Source organism: Bufo bufo, chromosome 1 (assembly GCF_905171765.1).
Source record: "Bufo bufo chromosome 1, aBufBuf1.1, whole genome shotgun sequence".
NCBI lineage: Eukaryota > Metazoa > Chordata > Amphibia > Anura > Bufonidae > Bufo > Bufo bufo.
In genome coordinates, this window is record NC_053389.1 from 592,684,883 (window position 1) to 592,703,040 (window position 18,158).

The 18,158-nt window shown below is 44.0% G+C and overlaps 1 protein-coding gene across 1 annotated transcript in view; it reads right to left on the bottom strand.

The window, feature by feature from the left end:
- Positions 1–1,097: 1,097 nt before the first annotated feature.
- Positions 1,098–18,158, bottom strand: part of TSPAN33 (tetraspanin 33) — an 88,334-nt gene continuing 71,273 nt past the window's right edge. The window contains exons 5-8 of the mRNA XM_040413484.1: positions 9,620–9,715; positions 7,225–7,353; positions 6,477–6,638; positions 1,098–1,584 (exon numbers count right to left, since the gene is read on the bottom strand). Coding sequence (XP_040269418.1) covers positions 1,483–1,584; positions 6,477–6,638; positions 7,225–7,353; positions 9,620–9,715 — 489 coding nt within the window. The 3' untranslated portion in view covers positions 1,098–1,482. The remainder of the gene's footprint in view (positions 1,585–6,476; positions 6,639–7,224; positions 7,354–9,619; positions 9,716–18,158) is intronic.

The window sequence follows — 18,158 nt, forward strand, 5'->3', positions numbered from 1 at the left end:
CCGCTTCGTTCGTCCGCTGTAGCCCCAGTTACATTCTCCCACGCTGTATGCTAATTACTACTATCGGAACACCAGGAAGGAGACATCAGCTTTTCTCCCTGGGCGTTCCCTCTCCCTGGCTGTAGCGCTGTCCAATCACTGCGCAGAGCATCACAGCCAGGGAGAAAAAAAAATAACTCACCTTCTCCCTGGCTGTGACGCTCTGCACTCTACAGGGAGAAGGAACGCCCAGTGAGAAAAGCTGATGTCTCCTCCCTGGTGTTCCGATAGTTAATTAATTAATTAGCATACAGCGCAGAAGACGGTAACGGGGGCTACATCAGGCGAATGGAGTGGCGCCCAGGAATAATAGCAAGTGCAGGGAGATCCCTGGGCGTCGCTCTACATGTCCTGCTACTTAGTTAATAAAGTATGGATCCATGAAAGGTCCTCTTACAGATACAGGTGCGGCACCTGAGGGGTTAACTGCCGCTGATCACAGCTCCCTGTCAGAGGTCGGGTGCCAGCTATGTGATTCTGCCGAACCCGCCTCCTCTATCTGTATTAAAGGTTAATTATCATTGGTGGCGCAGTGCACCCACCCCCCAGTATTAAAAACATTGGTGGCGCAGTGCACCCCCACCAGTATTAAAAGCATTGGTGGCAGTGGCCACAGGGTCCCCTCCCCTCCTTGGTGGTGCAGTGGCAGTTCTGATCGGAGCCCCAGCAGTGTAATCCTCGGGCTATGATCGGTTAACATGGCAGCCAGGATACTACTGAAGACCTGGCTGCCATGATAAGCTCCCTGCTGCTGTGTGTACTATGCACAGGGCAGTAGGGAGAGTGTAAAGTCCTATTCACCCTAATAGAGCTCTATTAGGGTGAATAGGACAAGAGATTAAAAGATCCCAGGTTCTATTAAATAAAAAGTTAAAAATAAAAAGTTAAAAAACCAAAATATTAAGTAGAAATCACCCCCTTTCCCAATTTTACATATAAAATATATAAACAATAAATAAACATATTACATATCGCCTGAAATGTGGTGAGCGCCGAAACAGAAAAATAAAGACTCTTAGCCCCACCCACCCCAGAACCCCCACCCGGTCCCTGGGAAAATAGTCTTGCATGAAACCTGTCCTTGGTGCGAAAAAGGTTGGGGACCACTGCTCTAAGGAACTGCTGGAGATAGATAATACTTTTGGTAGCTGGAATACCCCTTTAATTCTAAAAGCTTTATGGTGTTTGAGTTAATTAAGTAACCTAACCAATGACAACACCCTAACAGTACAGAGGCTTTGCTTCAAGTGTTAATTTTAGTCCTTCAAGTCTGTGGTTCTGATCCAGACGGATGTTCTGTTGCTGCTTCCTTCCGGCACTGCTGCATTTCGCTTCTTCAACATTATCACACTGTACCCAGGTTCCTGTGACGTTTTTTTTTTTCTTTGCCTGCTGCATTGTTGCTGTTCAGAGCAGTGTTGGACGCAGACGCCTATCCTTCTGTCAGTACCACGGGTCTGACCGGTGCTGCTGGTTATATGACTGGAGTTTGATTTGGTCTCTGATCTGGTTAATAAGAACCTGAGATAGAAGAATTCCAACCAGCTTTTTCAAAAGAAAGAAAAGAGCAGACAAGAGTTACCACGAGTATTTCAAGATCTTTAAAGAGGTTGTCTTACTTAGACAAATGGAATTTATCATCTAGAAAAAGTAGGCAAGGCACTTCGTAATGTATTGCGATTATCCATATTACCTCATTTGCTGGCTGGATGAATTTTTCCATCACATTATACACTGCTCATTTCCATGGTTACAGCCACCCCGCAATCCAGCAGTGGTGACCCTGTTTGCACACTATAGGAAAAAGCCCCAGTCTATTTGCACTCCCGTGGTCCTGGCCGCCAGAGAGGCCACCATTGCTGGATTGCAGGGTAGTCGTAACCTCTGAAAACCTGCAATGTATAATGCAATATAAAAATGGATGAAACCAACAAAGGAGGCAATATGTACAATCACAATACATTAGTAACTGCCTTAAAGGGTCCATGCACACGTCCGTTGTTTCTTTCCTGATCTGTTCCGTTTTTTGCGGAACAGATCTGCACCAGATCTGGACCCATTCATTTTCAATGGGTCCTGAAAAAAAATCTGACATTGAGCTGTCCGATTTTTTTTCTGGTCCAGATCTGTTCCGCAAAAAACGGAACAGATCAGGAAAGAAACAACGGACGTGTGAATGGACCCTAACTTTCTCTACATGATAAATGCCATTTGCTGAAGTGAGACAACTCCTTTAAAGGGGTTCTCCGGGAATTAATAAAATAAAAATACATAAATATTACTTTATGATAAATTTATTCCCAAATAACTTTCATTAGTTATAATGGCTCATTTTGTCTAGGGAGCAATCAATAGGAGAAATAAAATGGCCACCATCCTATTAGTACATGGAGGTACAAGTTACTTCTAATCCTCCCCTCCTACTTGTCAGGGATTATGATCCTGAGTACAGGTGATATGATCTTCAACTGAATCTCTGTAGGAATGAAGTTCATGAGGAGACATGAAGTACAGAGAGGGGGTGGGGGTGACTGATGAGTAGCAGCACTTGTATGCAGTCTCCATTACCACAGCCCCACATTACCACAGTCTGTCCTCTCAGTACTCCATGTCTTTTCATGAACTCCATTCCTACAGAGATTCAGCTGAAGATCTTATCAGCTGTATTCAGGATCATATTCTCTGACAAGCAGAACAGAGATGAGGAGGAGGCAGCTCTTTGTGAAGTAACTTGTCCTCCTGTGTGATTAGGACCGGTTGTGTGCACTAATAGGACTGCGGCCATTTTATTTCTCCTAATGATTGTTCTCCCGACAAAACGAGCCATTATAACTAATGAAAGGTATTTGTGAATATATTTATAATTAAGTAATATTCAAGTATTTTCATTTTCTTAATTCCCCGAGAACCCCTTTAAGGAGGCATTCTCATAACTCATTTTATTTGGTTTTGCAACCAATCACCATAGTATTGACATCCCTTATAAGATTTTCTTACCCCCATTAGTCCTGCTGTACACCTGTCTGTAGCACTTGGAGCTGCCTGTTTTTTATGGTCTTGTGAGCAGTAATGCCCTCCCACCAAGTGATCCTCACATCACATCACATCACAGCTCCTCTTGTATGCTCCCCAAACTGTTATGTAGTAGTATTATGGGCTATGCTGTACTGCTCTCGCCAGCTGAATAGAGCAGCTTCTTGGTTACTATGCATGTTTGGTGGCTCTCCTATAGAAGTCCATGGAGCAGCACAGAGGCGTCTGTATCATCCCCATATGATGCACTAAAATAAAGCTAAAGAACAACCTACAATACTGTAATATTTATTCATATTCTGTCAGTAGTAAACAATCTGAAATAGATACATTTAAAGCTTACACCACTATATACAACCATTAGATATGTGTACGTGAAAGCAGTATACTACCGGCAGTCAGTGGGTTGTCTCATACAAAACAACCACTGTTCATATGAACTATTATGAGAAAAGATTGAATTTGTCCTGCCGTAAATGGGTATCCCCAATACTTTCTGTGATGACATATTATCAGGATAAGCCAGGACTTACTGATTGGTTGGGGTCTGACTTTCAGCGGGACCCCCATGGACCCAGAGAATGTGGGTCTGCTGCAGTCCCTTAACAGTTCTTCTCTGCTTAGCAATGCTCTTGTCCACCCGCTGTGGAAGGGGAATACAACACAGCTCTATTCAAGTGACAGGGGCTGTGCATAGCTGGGTCTAGGAGCATCGCCAGAGAGGGAAAAGCTGTGATGAGGCCCCATCACCCCAGGATCAATGATGGGAATACCCATTTCACTAAATATGTTTGAGTAAACAGCTAGCTCAGACCAAACCTAAACTGGCCTATGATTTTTTTACTCATCCACTTATTCCCATCACGGACAGTGGGGGCATATCGTTAGGCGAATGGAGCGGGGAGAGTGGTGGCTGGAGGACCCTGGGTTTCCCGGGGTCCGGCCACCGCCAAGTACTCTCCCCATATAAGTGAATGGGAGCAGTGCGGCCACCGCTCCCATTAATTTCTATGGGGCCAACAGAAATAGCCGAGCCAGCTCTCGGATATTTTCGTAGGCCCATAGAAACGAATGGTGCCCTCCACCACCTTTACCCGCTAAATTCTCTGTGTTGGTGCGGGTCCCAGAGATGGGACCCACACCTATCAGACAATGGGGGCATATCCGAGCGATATGCCCCCATTGTCTGTGATGGGAAAACCCCTTTAAGATTGTAAAAAGGGTTCTCCGAGCTTTTTATGAAAATCTTGCTGGGTGCTGACTAGTGTTGATCGTGAATATTCTAATCGCGAATTTTTATCGTGTATTTTGGCACTTCGAGAATTCGCGAATATCTAGAATATAGTGCTATATTTTCGCAATTGCGAATATTCTAGATTTTTTTTCATCACCACCCATGATCCCTCACTGCTTCTTGCATGTGGGCCAATGAGAAGGCTGCAATATCTTTGACTTTAGGAGTAGTGTTGATCGCAAATTTTCCAATTGCCGATTTTCACAATCAAGAAAATAATGACTGGAGATCACGAATTTCGTGAAAATATGACGAATATTCGCCAAAATATTTGCGAAATATCGTGAATTTGAATATTACCCCTGCTGCTCATCACTGTTCCTGACCTGTGGAGGGAAAATAGTCTGTCAGCATTTACTCCTCCATCGCTCCATCTGTACTGTAATTGCAGCTGAACTAGACTACTCGAGAACACGTGATTGGGACCTGGGCAGAAGAGCCTGCTTCTAGTCCCGTCAGTTACGTGTGGAAAGTGGAAATGGTGCAATTGGAGTCATGGAGGAGGGTTAAGTACTGAGCAGACTATCCTCCCTCCAGAGGGCACCACACAATATATTCATGAAAGCCTGGAGAAACCCTTTAATGATATTAGTTACATCTATGATACTAAAACTTGTCTCGATCAACAGGAATCTGCCCTATTGGTTTGAGCACATTTAATCAAATTACTGCCTCACCTTACTACAGTTTGAGAAAACACAAACTATATGTGTTTTTTTTGTTTTTTTTTTGATAGACAACCTCATACAAAGACTATGTAGAGTATAATACTTAGGCCTCATGCACACGACCGTTGTGTGCATCCGTGGCCGTTGTGCCGTTTTCCGTTTTGTTTTGCGGACCCGTTGACTTTCAATGGGTCCGTGGAAAAATCGGAAAATGCACCGTTTTGCAGCCGCATCCGTGATCCATGCTTCCTGTCCGTCAAAAAAATATGACCTGTCCTATTTTTTTGACGGACAACGGTTCGCGGACCCATTCAAGTCAATGGGTCCATGAAAGAACACGGATGCACACAAGATTGGCATCCGCGTCCATGATCCGTGGCCGTAGGTTACTTTCATATCCGAAGATCCGTCTGCATAAAAGCTTGCTGTCAACTTGCTGTCATGAGGGTATTGTACCAAGCAAGAAAGTGTATAGCATTCCACTGGATTGATGAAGCAGCTCCTACGATTCAGGAAGTGGTAGGGAGGGTGCATACATTGGTTAAATTAGAAGAATATGTTTACTTGAAAAGAAATTCGGGGAAAAAATTTGAGGAAATATGGTCCTCGTGGATTATGCATTATAATCTGTCAGAAGATTTGTCAGTAGGGTGTGTGAGAAATGGTAGGGATGGAAGTGGATGATGTGTGAATGGTCAGATAAGTGTAAGTGAACTGTGATAGGATGTCGATACTGATATAATACATGGCTGCTTATTATTTGGCAATGCAGAAGTTCTGGGAAGAAACAGATTTGTTTAGATGAGAAAGGACTAAGACGCATCCAGATGGACTTTCCAAATGTAATTGGAGACTTGATACTGCTGTCTGCTGATGGTCGTGCACTTGGGGGGGGGGGGGGGGGGGGGTTGCAGTGGGTGGGGTTGGGTGGGACTGGAGGGTTTATATTGTAATTGTATTACAATTTTTCTTGAAAAATCAATAAAAAATTATTTGAATTAAAAAAAAACTAAGAATATTGCCTGGTAGGGTTGAGCATGCCGATACCTTTCTTTTTAGCTTATACAGCTTCAGAGATATGTAGAGATATGTAGACTTTTATATTTATGCAAATTAGGCAGTTTGAGCACCGAGGGGCCCTCATAGCTCTTGGAGCACTGCTACAGTTTACACCTCTTGGTGCTAAGTACACTCCCCTCTCATTTTATTGACAGGGCTAGTTTCACACTAGTGCTAACGATCTGGCAGGCTGTTCCCTGCTGGATTGCTCTGCATTCCGGCATTGCTGGAAGCTTGTAAGTCTCCGTCCGGCCCCATTAACTATAATGGGGACTATAATGCAGCCGAATCTCTGTCAAGTTGTTTTTAACACGTAATCCTAAAGTGTTAATAACGTGCTTCATAAGTACCAGTTGTTATATAAAAGAGTAGTATTATGTTACCTGCGGGATAGCCAGACCTAGTGCAACCCCTCCAAGCAAGAAGAGGTTACTATGCAGCCAATTAACCAGCTTGTCAATGCAGCCATTGGTGTGTATAAACTCTCCTGCCTCTACGTAGTCGAGAGTCTGCATGCCATATCCACACATGGTATTCACGACAGCCTACAAGAGAATATATGGGTATTTATGCATTGCCCCGATATTTAACAGACCAAAGTTGTCCTTCATGTGCACTCTATGTAGCTTTTTAGATACAGAACAAAACTAGCTTACTGCTCTGTACGTCTAGAAGAATGTATAGCTCTCCGCCTATTGCTTGGTAGAAATAAAACAAAATCAAGATGTTGTCTACATTATCTATTAAATGACACTAAGTTTTCTGAAGACACTATGAACACACATAGGTAGACATTACTGCAAATGTACATGCTGTCTATGAGACATGCAAGCTGTCCTTACAAAACAGTTGCAGCAAAGACATCTGGAAATCTTTGGATATTCAAAACAATCTTGGAAAGTAAAAAAAATCATGTACGATTCAATGATCCTGTACTGACCTCACATACTTTTTCTGCTCCTCTCACACAACTGCATTATACCACTCTAGATGTGACTTTCAGATGTAACAAGAAATCCTATACAGTTCTATACATGTAATGAGTACATTTTTTTCATTTATTAGAGAGGGATTCCTCCTCCTTCTTGCATGAATACAAAATCTTTATGATTTACATTGGGAAATTCTTACCTCATCCTCACTATAGAGGCAGCAGGAGTAGGGTACAGCGCAACGTTCTCGACTGGGGTTTTCTGGGGAACAGTTGAAGTATATGTTCTGGGACCAGTCTTTATAAGATATTCCACCACAACAGTTAAACTAAGGAGGAACGCATAGGATAAGATCACCAATTAAAGCTGTTAAACTTTGCATAAATCAATAGTGCAGGTGAATATAAGAAACTGTGTAATATATATTTCTCCACTTCTCAGCTCTGTTCCTAAATTGATATTCACTCTGAAATGTCTGCCGAATCTGTCTTAAGAGACCAAGACTGTCAGTTCCCTGAAGGATAAAATTACATCTGCCTATAGAAGTCCATGGAGGGAAAGACATGCTTCAGCAATTCCCTGAATGACCGCTAGTTTAATGACCCAAACCTTAACCATCATATATGCCGATGATGCTGTAACTTTAGGCCATCAGAACCGCGGTTGGGCTGAAAAATACAGCCATACCATAGACACTTATGTGTATCCACATTAGGGATGTTTGAATGAAGCCTTAGTTTTACTGCCTCACAGCTACAGGTTTCACTTCTTTTGTGGTCAGAACTTCTCTACAATGTCTTCCACGTTCTGCTTCTCCGTATTTGAAAGATAGTGACAGGTAAGCAGAGTCCCTTAAACTTTCTGTGAGCAGTGTATGGGAGACATCACAGCAGCTAGTGTCCACCCACTGGCTCATGGAGAACACAGAATTAAAGATAGAGACTACACATGGGAAACTGCAAAAAAATGCAAGTCATATATTGGTCAGACACAATGTTTTTACTCTTGTACAGCTTATTCTTAAAAAAAAAAAAAGACACCTGAAAGTGTGGTATTCTTGAACATCTACTTCTTCTTCTACTATCTGTATGGTAGAAGGAGGGGACAGTTGGAAGTAACACAAGCATACAGGAACAGAATACACGGTTTGTTTTTCACTCTGTAACCAATGGAGTGATGCAGGTCTGCATATAAGCAGCAAACACAAAATTAGTGGAATAATTGGAGATTTAAGACCATTTAGATTTGCTCACTTTTTATTTTTAAAGCAATGGAGGCATGAAAAGATGGCTGCATTTGTGGACATAGTGTCACGGCCTTTGGTGTGCGCCGTGACACTGTTGCCACGCTTGCAGTTGCCTGTGGCAACATGTTGCTGTTATAGCATGCAGGGGCAGTGTCACGCCTTTGTTGTGTGCACCGTGACATGGTTGCCACGCATGCTGTTGCCTGTGGCAACGTGTTGCTTTTTATGCTTGTGTGTGCACTTCCCCTTTAAGTTCTTTCCTCCTTCTGTCTGGTGGTCGTGGGGTTAATGTCTTCCTTGGTGTGGAACTGGGTGTGGTCTCTAGACTCTATTTATCCTTGTGTTTTGAGCCTGAGATCTAGTTTTGTCTCCAGCCTTGGTGTGTGTGTTGGAGTGTTGATGTTCCTGGATTCCATCTGTCCAGTCTTAGGGCCATCCTAGTTGAACATCATTGTCACCCCTTGTTTCTTTGTTCTATCCCCTACCCTTACCTGTTGTTGTGTTTGGTGTGGGTTTATGTTATGGGTGTGTGGTGATGTCTTGTTTTGTGTTATGCCTGGCATGGTTGCTAGACATCCCCTTGTCTGTCTATGCCTCCGGAAGGGGGCCCCATTGGTTTCCCGGAGGGGTGAACCTAAAGTTTAGGAGCAGCCTTGCCTGGAGCCAGCTTGCATCTGGTGTTCGCAGGAGGTTCCAGGTTGTTTGGTTGTCGTTGTTCCATGGTTTAGTTGTCGTTGTTCCATCTTTGCTGCGGCAGGTAAGTGTTTGTTGTTCTGGTGTGTTGTTGTTTTACCTGGTGCTTACCTGCCGTTCAGTTGCTGCTCTATCTATCTTTCTTCCATCTGTTACTAGGCCACTGGAGACTCTGGTTCGTCTGTGTCTTTGAGGAAGCGGTTGTCTCCTATTCCTGACCCCTATGCAAGGGACCGTTAGGGTCAGCAGTATCTAGGTTCCATTGTATGAGCCCTCCCACCTTTAGGGGGTGCTCATACGGTCAGGAGATCAGGGTAAGGATTAGGGCAGCTGTAGGAGGTGACCTGCGCCTTTTCCCTGTGTCCAGGCTTAGTAACAGCCCGCATAATATGGTGGGGAGTTTCCCCCACTCCCCATCGTGACACACAGCTTTTAAAGATTCTAACTACAGGTATGATGGGTCCAGTATAATTGTACTTTAGTTTGCCTTTAGCATTATCATAGTAGCCTTCCTAAGTTACCAAATTTTGGCAGTGCATTGTATTGTACTATATTCCAATCTATTAACCAGAAATGTACAAGGGGATATTACAGACTGCCATTTTGTATTGTTGAATGTACTTTTCTCTATAGCAGACCAATGATGTTATATTACCTGTCTTTGTCCAATGTCTATGAGATTTTGTAGATCCAGATCATCCCTGTAGTGAACAATTGCATTATCAATCACTTCACTGACCTTCCCACGAGCCTTCAAGAGAGTAAGCATACTTACAATCAAGCAGGGCAATGTTAACGAGGCCAGCATTCTACATACAAGCACTATAATATTATTGTTAAAGGGGGTTACCCAAGATCTATAATGTCAACTGCGATGCTAGGGAGGCTCATCCCCGTCACCACCTTCTATTGGCTGCCCCCCAACGCCGGAAGTTTTCATCTGTGCAAATTGGAGATGCAGCGGCAGCTGTGCCGGCATTAGAAGCAACACGGGTGGAATGTCTGAGGGGCCTGGGCACATGGGAGGGGGGGGGGGGGGGGGAAGGGCATTACAGATATTGGATAACTCCTTTAATATATACCAGGCTAAAATGCAAGGAAATAAATAACATCAATATCTGAATGGAAGGTTAATGCCTTGGAACAATGATAAAAATCACACAGTCAAGTTACATTATTATGACCACTTCCGATGTCGGCAGCATGTAACTCATGAAGGAACTCTTGTGTTTTTTCTGCTAGTAGTGCATTTTTCTAGAGCTCCTATCTCATATTACATTATTATAGAATTTTGTCATATGTTACATTATTTCAATTCTTTTATTCCTTGACAATTGTTCATATATTCCTCAAGGCTGAAGGAAAATGCTGAAGCAGCCTTAGACCCTCAGGGTCTTGAATTTTTGGAAGAAAATTTTATCCAGTCCAAGCAACAAACCATACAAAAGTCAATTCACGCGGCATTAAACTCTGCTATGTCATCTGTGCACGAGGTTATTAATAAATCTGTGGCCCAAGCCATATCTCATTCCGCAACTCCGAATTTACCTCAAGCGATTCCGGCCACTCCATTGGATATTTTTTGGTCAACGGAAGATTCCGCATCTAATATGGCGCAGGGCCTTCACAAACAAGGCAAACACTCTCACAAACGCTGCTTTATAATTACCGATCCTCAGCCCAAGAAACAAGCCAAAATGGCTAAAACTAAAGAGGATCAGGTTCACGCTACAGAAAAGCGTACATTCAGATGTCAATAGTTTACATCCCTTACCCTCTGCCCCTGAGGAGCTAAAAACTAAGCGGGCTCTAAAGGCTTCGACATCCCGAGTCAAGACATATATTACATCACCGAGCGAATCTTCCTCGGATGAAATTGTCTCCTCCGACAAAGAGGAGAATTCGGAATACGAAGACGTTTCCGATGAGGAAATTTTTTTGGGGCTCAAATACCGCGGATTCCGCCATTTTGGATGCCGCAGGAATCCCATTTTTAAATCTCAATGATATTACACACCCCAGATCAGGGGAATGGGTGCCCAAACCCCAATTTCAGAATTTTTGGATAAGGAAACCCTTGGATAAGTTGGCCCGTAGCAAATTGCGGGCAGAGTGCCCTAGACCCACTTTACAATCAAAAGTGGCAAACACCCCTGACTTAGATCCAACTTTGAATTATTTAGCCAAATCGGGGAAAAACACCAAGAAAGGTGTGGACCGCTCCTTCAGGGCCATTCAAGATCAATTCTTTTGATTTACTAGGCCCCTTAACAAAAATCCTAGATTTAACAGAGGAAGCCACAATTTGGGAGGGCTGGGAAAAGAAGGGGCTGATTTCCCAGCCGTCCGACCCACAAGAATCAATACCCAAGAGGCCTTCCCCGAGCGGACAGATATCCAGCTCCATCCCACTCCTTCAACCCAACGCCCTTTTTTCCCGTTAGGGGCCGACCCTGGAGGGCGAGAGGCCATAGAGGTTTTCAGAGAACCAGACCCTCGGTGAGTGTCCCCAGCCAGTATTTTTCACAAATACCCCTAGGGGGCAGGATAAAACACTTTTACCACGTTTGGTTTCCGATTACATCAGACTTATGGGTCTTAAATACGGCCTCAGGATATCAAGTAGAATTCCTATTTCTACCAATACAAACACACTCGCCTCATCCAATAACATTTTCAGAGTCAGACCGCACACTAGTTCAACTAGAAATAGAGGAACTCTATTCCAAGGGCGTTATTGTTCCAATACCCTTAGAATCCCCAGGATTTGTAAGCAATCTATTTCTAGTGAAAAAAAAAAAGAGATGGCGGTCACAGACCAGTTATCAATTTGAGACTCCTCAACAATTTTGTGTTTTACCAACACTTCAAAATGGAGGGAATTCATCTCCTGAGAGACCTTTTGTTACCGCACGATTGACTGGCAAAAATAGATCTCAAGGATGCTTATCTCATAATACCTATGCATCCACTGTCCCAGCCATACCTCCAATTTGTTTGGGAAAGCCAGAAATGGCAGTTTACCAGCTTGCCTTTCGGTCTTTCCTCCGCCCCTTGGTGTTTCACCAAACTATTAAAACCAGTAGTCTTTTAAAAATGGTTATGATGCCCCAACTGTTATATATACTGAATAATGCTCCAGTTTGGATCCCTCTGGATAGATTTAAGAAAATTCACTCTATATTTAGAGATCTTACGTGGAAGTATGGACAGGCTAGGATCAAACTGGAGACATTGCAGTATTCTAAGTCGGAAGGGGGCCTAGCTGTCCCTAACGCATGGATTTATTTTTTGGCTTCCCAATGTCAGCATTTTAAGGGGTGGATTGATCTACAAGCTCCGGACATGACTGGGCAGATATTGCAGCATTGGTTGTGTAGTCGGGACCTCATGGGCATTCTGGAAGGTTCAGGAATGCATGCAGGGAGGGAAAAACTTCCTCTTATTGAACTCATGAAAAAAGTTTGGGCAAAGGTGAAGCTGCTAAGAGGAGTGGGAGGTATTAGTGTACTTTCCCCTATTGGAAAGAATCACTTGTTGCCAGAACTATTTGCCATACCAGGACTCGGGAACTGGGAAATTTATGGAGTGACGAGAATCGGACAATTAATTAAAGACAGGACATGTAAGTCATTTCAAAACCTGCAGCAGGAATTTAATATCCCTAAGGAGTGGTTTTATAAATATCTTCAAATAAGACATGCCCTTGAGGTCACGATGCGGAAAGGATGTGTGATAGCTCAAATGGAGGTGGTTCATAAGCTTGTTCTTCGGGAGGGGGAAAAAGAGGGTTAATATCACAGGTGTACGCTCTTCTAATGGAAAAAATTTTAGAGGGATATCCGCTTTCAAGAATGAAAAAGTGGGAGGCTGACGTGGGGGATATGTCTAAGGATATGTGGGAAGATATTTTAGAAGCAGTCCCCAAGGTGTCTCTAAGTGAACAAGGCAAACTGTCCCAACTATTTATTATACACAGAGTGTACAAAACACCGGTGTTCCTGAAAAAGATAGGAGTAAGAGGTGATGACAAGTGCCCAAAGTGTATGGAAGATGGTGCAGACTTGTTGCATATGCTGTGGTCTTGTCCAGTAGTTGGTAATTATTGGGAGGAAGTTGTAGAGATGATTAATAGTAAATTGACATTAAGAATTCAAAAAGATCCTAAGGTGTGTATTCTGGGGTATGTGTCTGAAATTGGAGGGAATGAACCGGTCAGGGTAGCTGTGGGGAGATTGCTATATGTGGCCAGGAAACTGATCGCTATGAGGTGGATCCAGGGGAGTCCGCCCACACTGAGCGAGTTTGAACGGAAGGTGCATGACATGCTGGTACTCGAAAAAGGGGTATTTGTGAAGAGAGGGTGCCCTCAGAAGTTTGAAAAAATGTGGACTGAATGGTTATCTCATACCCATGTGGTTATATAGACATGTGATGGTCAAGACCAATGTTAGGGTTGGGGGGTTAGGGTAGGGTAAGGGGGGGAGGGAGTTTGGAAAGGTCAAGTTTCCGGTAATTTTTTGTTCATAATATGTTTTAGCAAAGGTATATGTATTGTATGGATTCATGATAATACTGAGTGGTGATATACATATGAGTAATGTTGTTCACTGAATCCGCATTGTGGATAATGTAAAGAAAGAAAAAGTCAACGTATTGTATTATGTTATAATTTGTATTTATTGTTTAATAAAAACGATTTGATTTAAAAAAAAAAAAAAAACAGTAGTATCTCTACTGCGGTCCCGAGGTGTTCGTCTTATAATATACTTAGACGATTTACTCATTATGGCCCAATCTCTGTCCCTCATATATCTCCACATTCAGTGGACCACGACCTTGTTGACCAATCTGGGATTCCTTCTCAATCTCGAGAAATCTGTTCTAACTCCCTCTCGGGAAGTAGAATTCCTGGGTTTTCTCATCAACACTCAGCCAGCCATTCTGAGTCTCCCTCCCAGGAAGCTAAAAACCATCCGAAGAGAGATTCGGTCAGTCTTGAACAGACAGCGGATCTCACTTGGCACTTTAGCTTGGACAGTAGGTCTGCTATCCTTCCATTCAAGCAATTTTCCACGCTCCTCTACATTATCAAGCTCTCCAACGCTTGAAAACCCGTCACCTTAGAAAAGGTTTGGGATATTCAGATGAAGTATCCCTTTCCACGGATGCCAAAGAGGAACTCCTGTGGTAGTTGGATCACATCCAATTATGGAACGGGAAGGCTATCTTCAATTCGGTTCCAGATCTGATTCTGGAATCGGATGCCAGTTGCAGCGGATGGGGTGCCTGGTGCGGCTCCTTATCCACTGGTGGAAAATGGTCCGAAGAATTGCCTGGAACTCTTGGCAGGGTTCTTCGCCCTCAAGAGTTTTGCAAGAGACAGATCGCACTGTTGCATTCTTTTGCGGATGGACAAAATCTCTGCAGGACAGTATGTGAATGTCTGGGAGGCACCAGATCAGAAATCCTGGCCAATATAGCGAAAGAATTCTGTCACTTTTGTCTCGACATAGACATTACGCTGAAGGCAGAATATCTTCTTTTGTCTCGACATAGACATTACGCTGAAGGCAGAATATCTTCCGGGCCTTTCCAACTCAGTTGCAGATTGGAACTCTCGCTTCCTAACAGACCACAGCGACTGGCGTCTAGATCCTATGATTTTCCAACTCCTCTACTCACTGTGGGGCCCCCTCCAATTAGACCTTTTCGCATCTCTATTAAACCATCAGCTTCCCAAATTCTTCAGCTGGCATCCCGACCTGGAGTCGTTGGGCACAGATGCCCTCCTCCACCTCTGGCCTTCGGGAACTCTATACGTGTTCCCCCCCTTTGCTCTTATTCCGAGAGCACTGTTGACCAGAACCCAGAAATAGACTATAGTCTTGATAACTCCGTTCTGGCCCACTCAGTCTTGGTTTCCTCAAATCCTGGGGATGACCATAGACTTTCCACGCTTATTGCCAACTCATCATTCCATTCTCCTGGACCCTTCCGGGAATCCTCATCCCTTAGTCTTGTCAGACCTACTTCATCTAGTAGCATGGCTCATCTCCGGTCAACAGTTTGATATCAGACTTTTACACTCAGCTCAGGATATCCTCTCAGATGCTTGGGCCCCGGGTACCAGGTCTGCTTACAGATCAGCCTGGAGACTTTGGGCTGGTTGGTGCTTACAACGGAACGTGGATCCCGTTCACGCACCTATGGTACAGGTCTTTAATTACCTATTGGACGATTAACGTTCAGCGATTTCCTTTCATCACGCTCCGCTCCAGAATATGTCAATAGGTAAATACTCCCTTGTCTGTAAGTTAATGAAAGGTATGAAATTCCGCAGACCTCCTTTACCCAAGTATCATTCTACCTGGGATGTTACTTTGGTACTTAACCTTTTTCGTCTCCTGGGGAGATAATGATCTCCTATCTTTAAAGCTCCTTTCTTTTAAGTTGGCTACTCTTCTATGCCTCTTCTCTTTCAAAAGAGTCTCCGATGTCAGAGCCTTAGACATATTCCAGAGACAATTTTCCCCACAAGGCGTATCCTTCTCCATTTCCCGGCGTACTAAGACCAATTTTCCCTCCATTTTTTAGTCCGCCTTTCCTTAACAAGAACATTTGTGTATTGTTCGTTGTCTCAAGGTCTACGAACGTAAGACTGAATCTCTTAGGCAACCAGCTCATTCCCAATTATTATCGTTCTGTAAACCTCACCTTCCGGTTTCTACAAAAGGTTAGGCAGGCTGGTGCCTCTCTATCTGACATTCTTAAGGCAGCCGACTGGTCGCCAGAATCCACATTCAAAGCATTCTACTTTCGACCCGAACCCCATACTTCCATGTTCTTAATCTAATCGCATAATATAGAGTTCAAGTTTATTACTCATGTATTGTGTTAGCTTTAAACATGCATATATAATGGAGTCTCCTGCTTGTAATAAAATTGGAGATTTTGCTAGCTGCTTGTGCAGGAAAATAAGTATTTTATTAAAGACAGGAGACTAACATTATCCCACCCTATAACCCACCCTGTTTCTGTTCTCTTCTAGTTTAATATTCTTCTGGGAGTCTTCAGTCGATCTCTTCCCTCGACATGGCTCATTGAACTTTGGATGATTTCCAAGTTTTCGTTCAGGAAAGATTGACATGGGATCAAAGAAAGAGGATGATTTGCATATTACAGGAGCTTATATACCCAATGCTGTGTTGTGATTGGCTGCCAGTGTACCTCACTGCATGTTTCTTTAAAAAAATCTTCTTCATATCTTTATTTAAACTTTGCTGTTGATTGGAGTCCAGTAAAGAAGTATTGCATATAATGTTCGTCTCCTGTCTTTAATAAAATCCATATTTTCCTGCACAAGCAGCTAGGAAAATCTCCAATTAATAAACAAAACCAAGAGAAACACTAAGGCCCCTTTCACACAAGCGAGTATTCCGCGTGGGTGCAATGCATGATGCGAACGCATTGCGCCCGCACTGAACACGGACCCATTCATTTCAATGGGTCTGTGTACATGAGCATTGTTTTTCACGCATCACTTGTGTGTTGCGTGAAAATCGCAGCATGTTCTATATTCTGCGTTTTTTCACGCAACGCTGGCCCTATAGAAGTGAATGGGGCTGCGTGAAAAACGCATTGCATCCGCACTTGCGTGTGCGTTTTTCACGGATGGTTGCTAAGAGATGTTGTTTGTATACCTTGAATTTTTCACTGAACGCATCCACAACGCATCCAGGCCTAATACGCTCACTCTCGTCTGCAAGGGGCCTAAGGCCATCAAGTTTGTCTTGATGTGCCCTGTGCTGTCAGAGTAGGCATATCATTTATGACGAGGCAAAGCCTCACCGTTCTCCAGCAGGAAACTGGTGAGGACGATGTAAAAGTGCCGCTTGTGACTATATCTAGGCGTAATGGCATTTAAAAACTGGGGTTTGCGACTTTTTAACATCAAAAGCAAGGCATAGGGAATGATAAATATCCCCCTTAAGGCCTCCTGCACATGACCGTAGGTGTCCCGTTGCCGTATTGTGGACCGCATTTGCTGATCCGCAATACACTGGCACCATTCCGTGTGCATTCCGCATCACGGATGCGGACCCATTCACTTCAATGTGTCCGCAAATCTGGAGATGCGGAAAGAGAGCACAGAACAAAACTGTATGGAAGCACTACGGAGTGCTTCCGTGGGGTTTCGTCCCGTACTTCTGTTCCGCAAAAAGATAGAACATGTCCTATCTTTTTGCGGAACGGCCGGATCACGGACCCATTCAAATGAATGGGTCTGCGATCCGCTGCGGCTGCCCCACGGTTGGTGTTTGTGCATTGCGGGCCGCGGCGCGGCCACAGGACGCACAGGTTCGTGTGCAGGAGGCCTAAGGCTGTATTACACAGCCAGATATGGCAGACGATTGTCAGGAGGAAAGAGTTCCCTCCCGGCAATCACCTGCTCGCCAGCAGAGGAGACCACTTTACTTGCAGCAATCTCCTCCGCAGCATGGGGAAGAGAGATTGCTATGCCATAGCTCGTCACCATACTGTATAGTGGTTTGCCTGCGGAAGATCGTAAAAAAATTTTTAACATGTCAAAAGATTTGGTTTGCCTGATGATCTAGCTCATTTGCTCGTTCATCAGCAACAGTATTAGGCTCCATTCACACGTCCGTGGTGTGTTGCGGACCCGCAAATTGCGGATCCGCCACACACCCGCCCGGCACCCCCATAGAAATGCCTATTCTTTTCCTCAAGTTGCGGACAAGAATAGGACATGTTCTATCTTTTGCGGAGCTGCGGACTCGAAGATCGGGGCCGCGCTCCGCAATTGCGGCTGCAGACAGCACACTGTGTGCTGTCCGCATCCATTCCGTCCCCATAGAGAATTAATGGGTCCGCACCCGTTCTGCAAAATTGCGGAACGGATGCGGACCCATTTTGCGGACGTGTGAATGGAGCCTAACACTGCCAGATGATCGCTAATGTGTGTTCATGCGAACGCTCATTAGCAATTATCTGCCCAAAAAATCAGACAGTGTAATACAGGCTTTAGTTTCATATATCTTGAATGAGTAATTAGTTCAGTCATCTCAACTAGGGCCCATTCACACGTCCGCAAAATGGGTCTGCATCTGTTCTGCAATTTTGCGGAACAGGTGTGGACCCTTTCATTTTCAATGGGGCCGGAATGTGCTGTC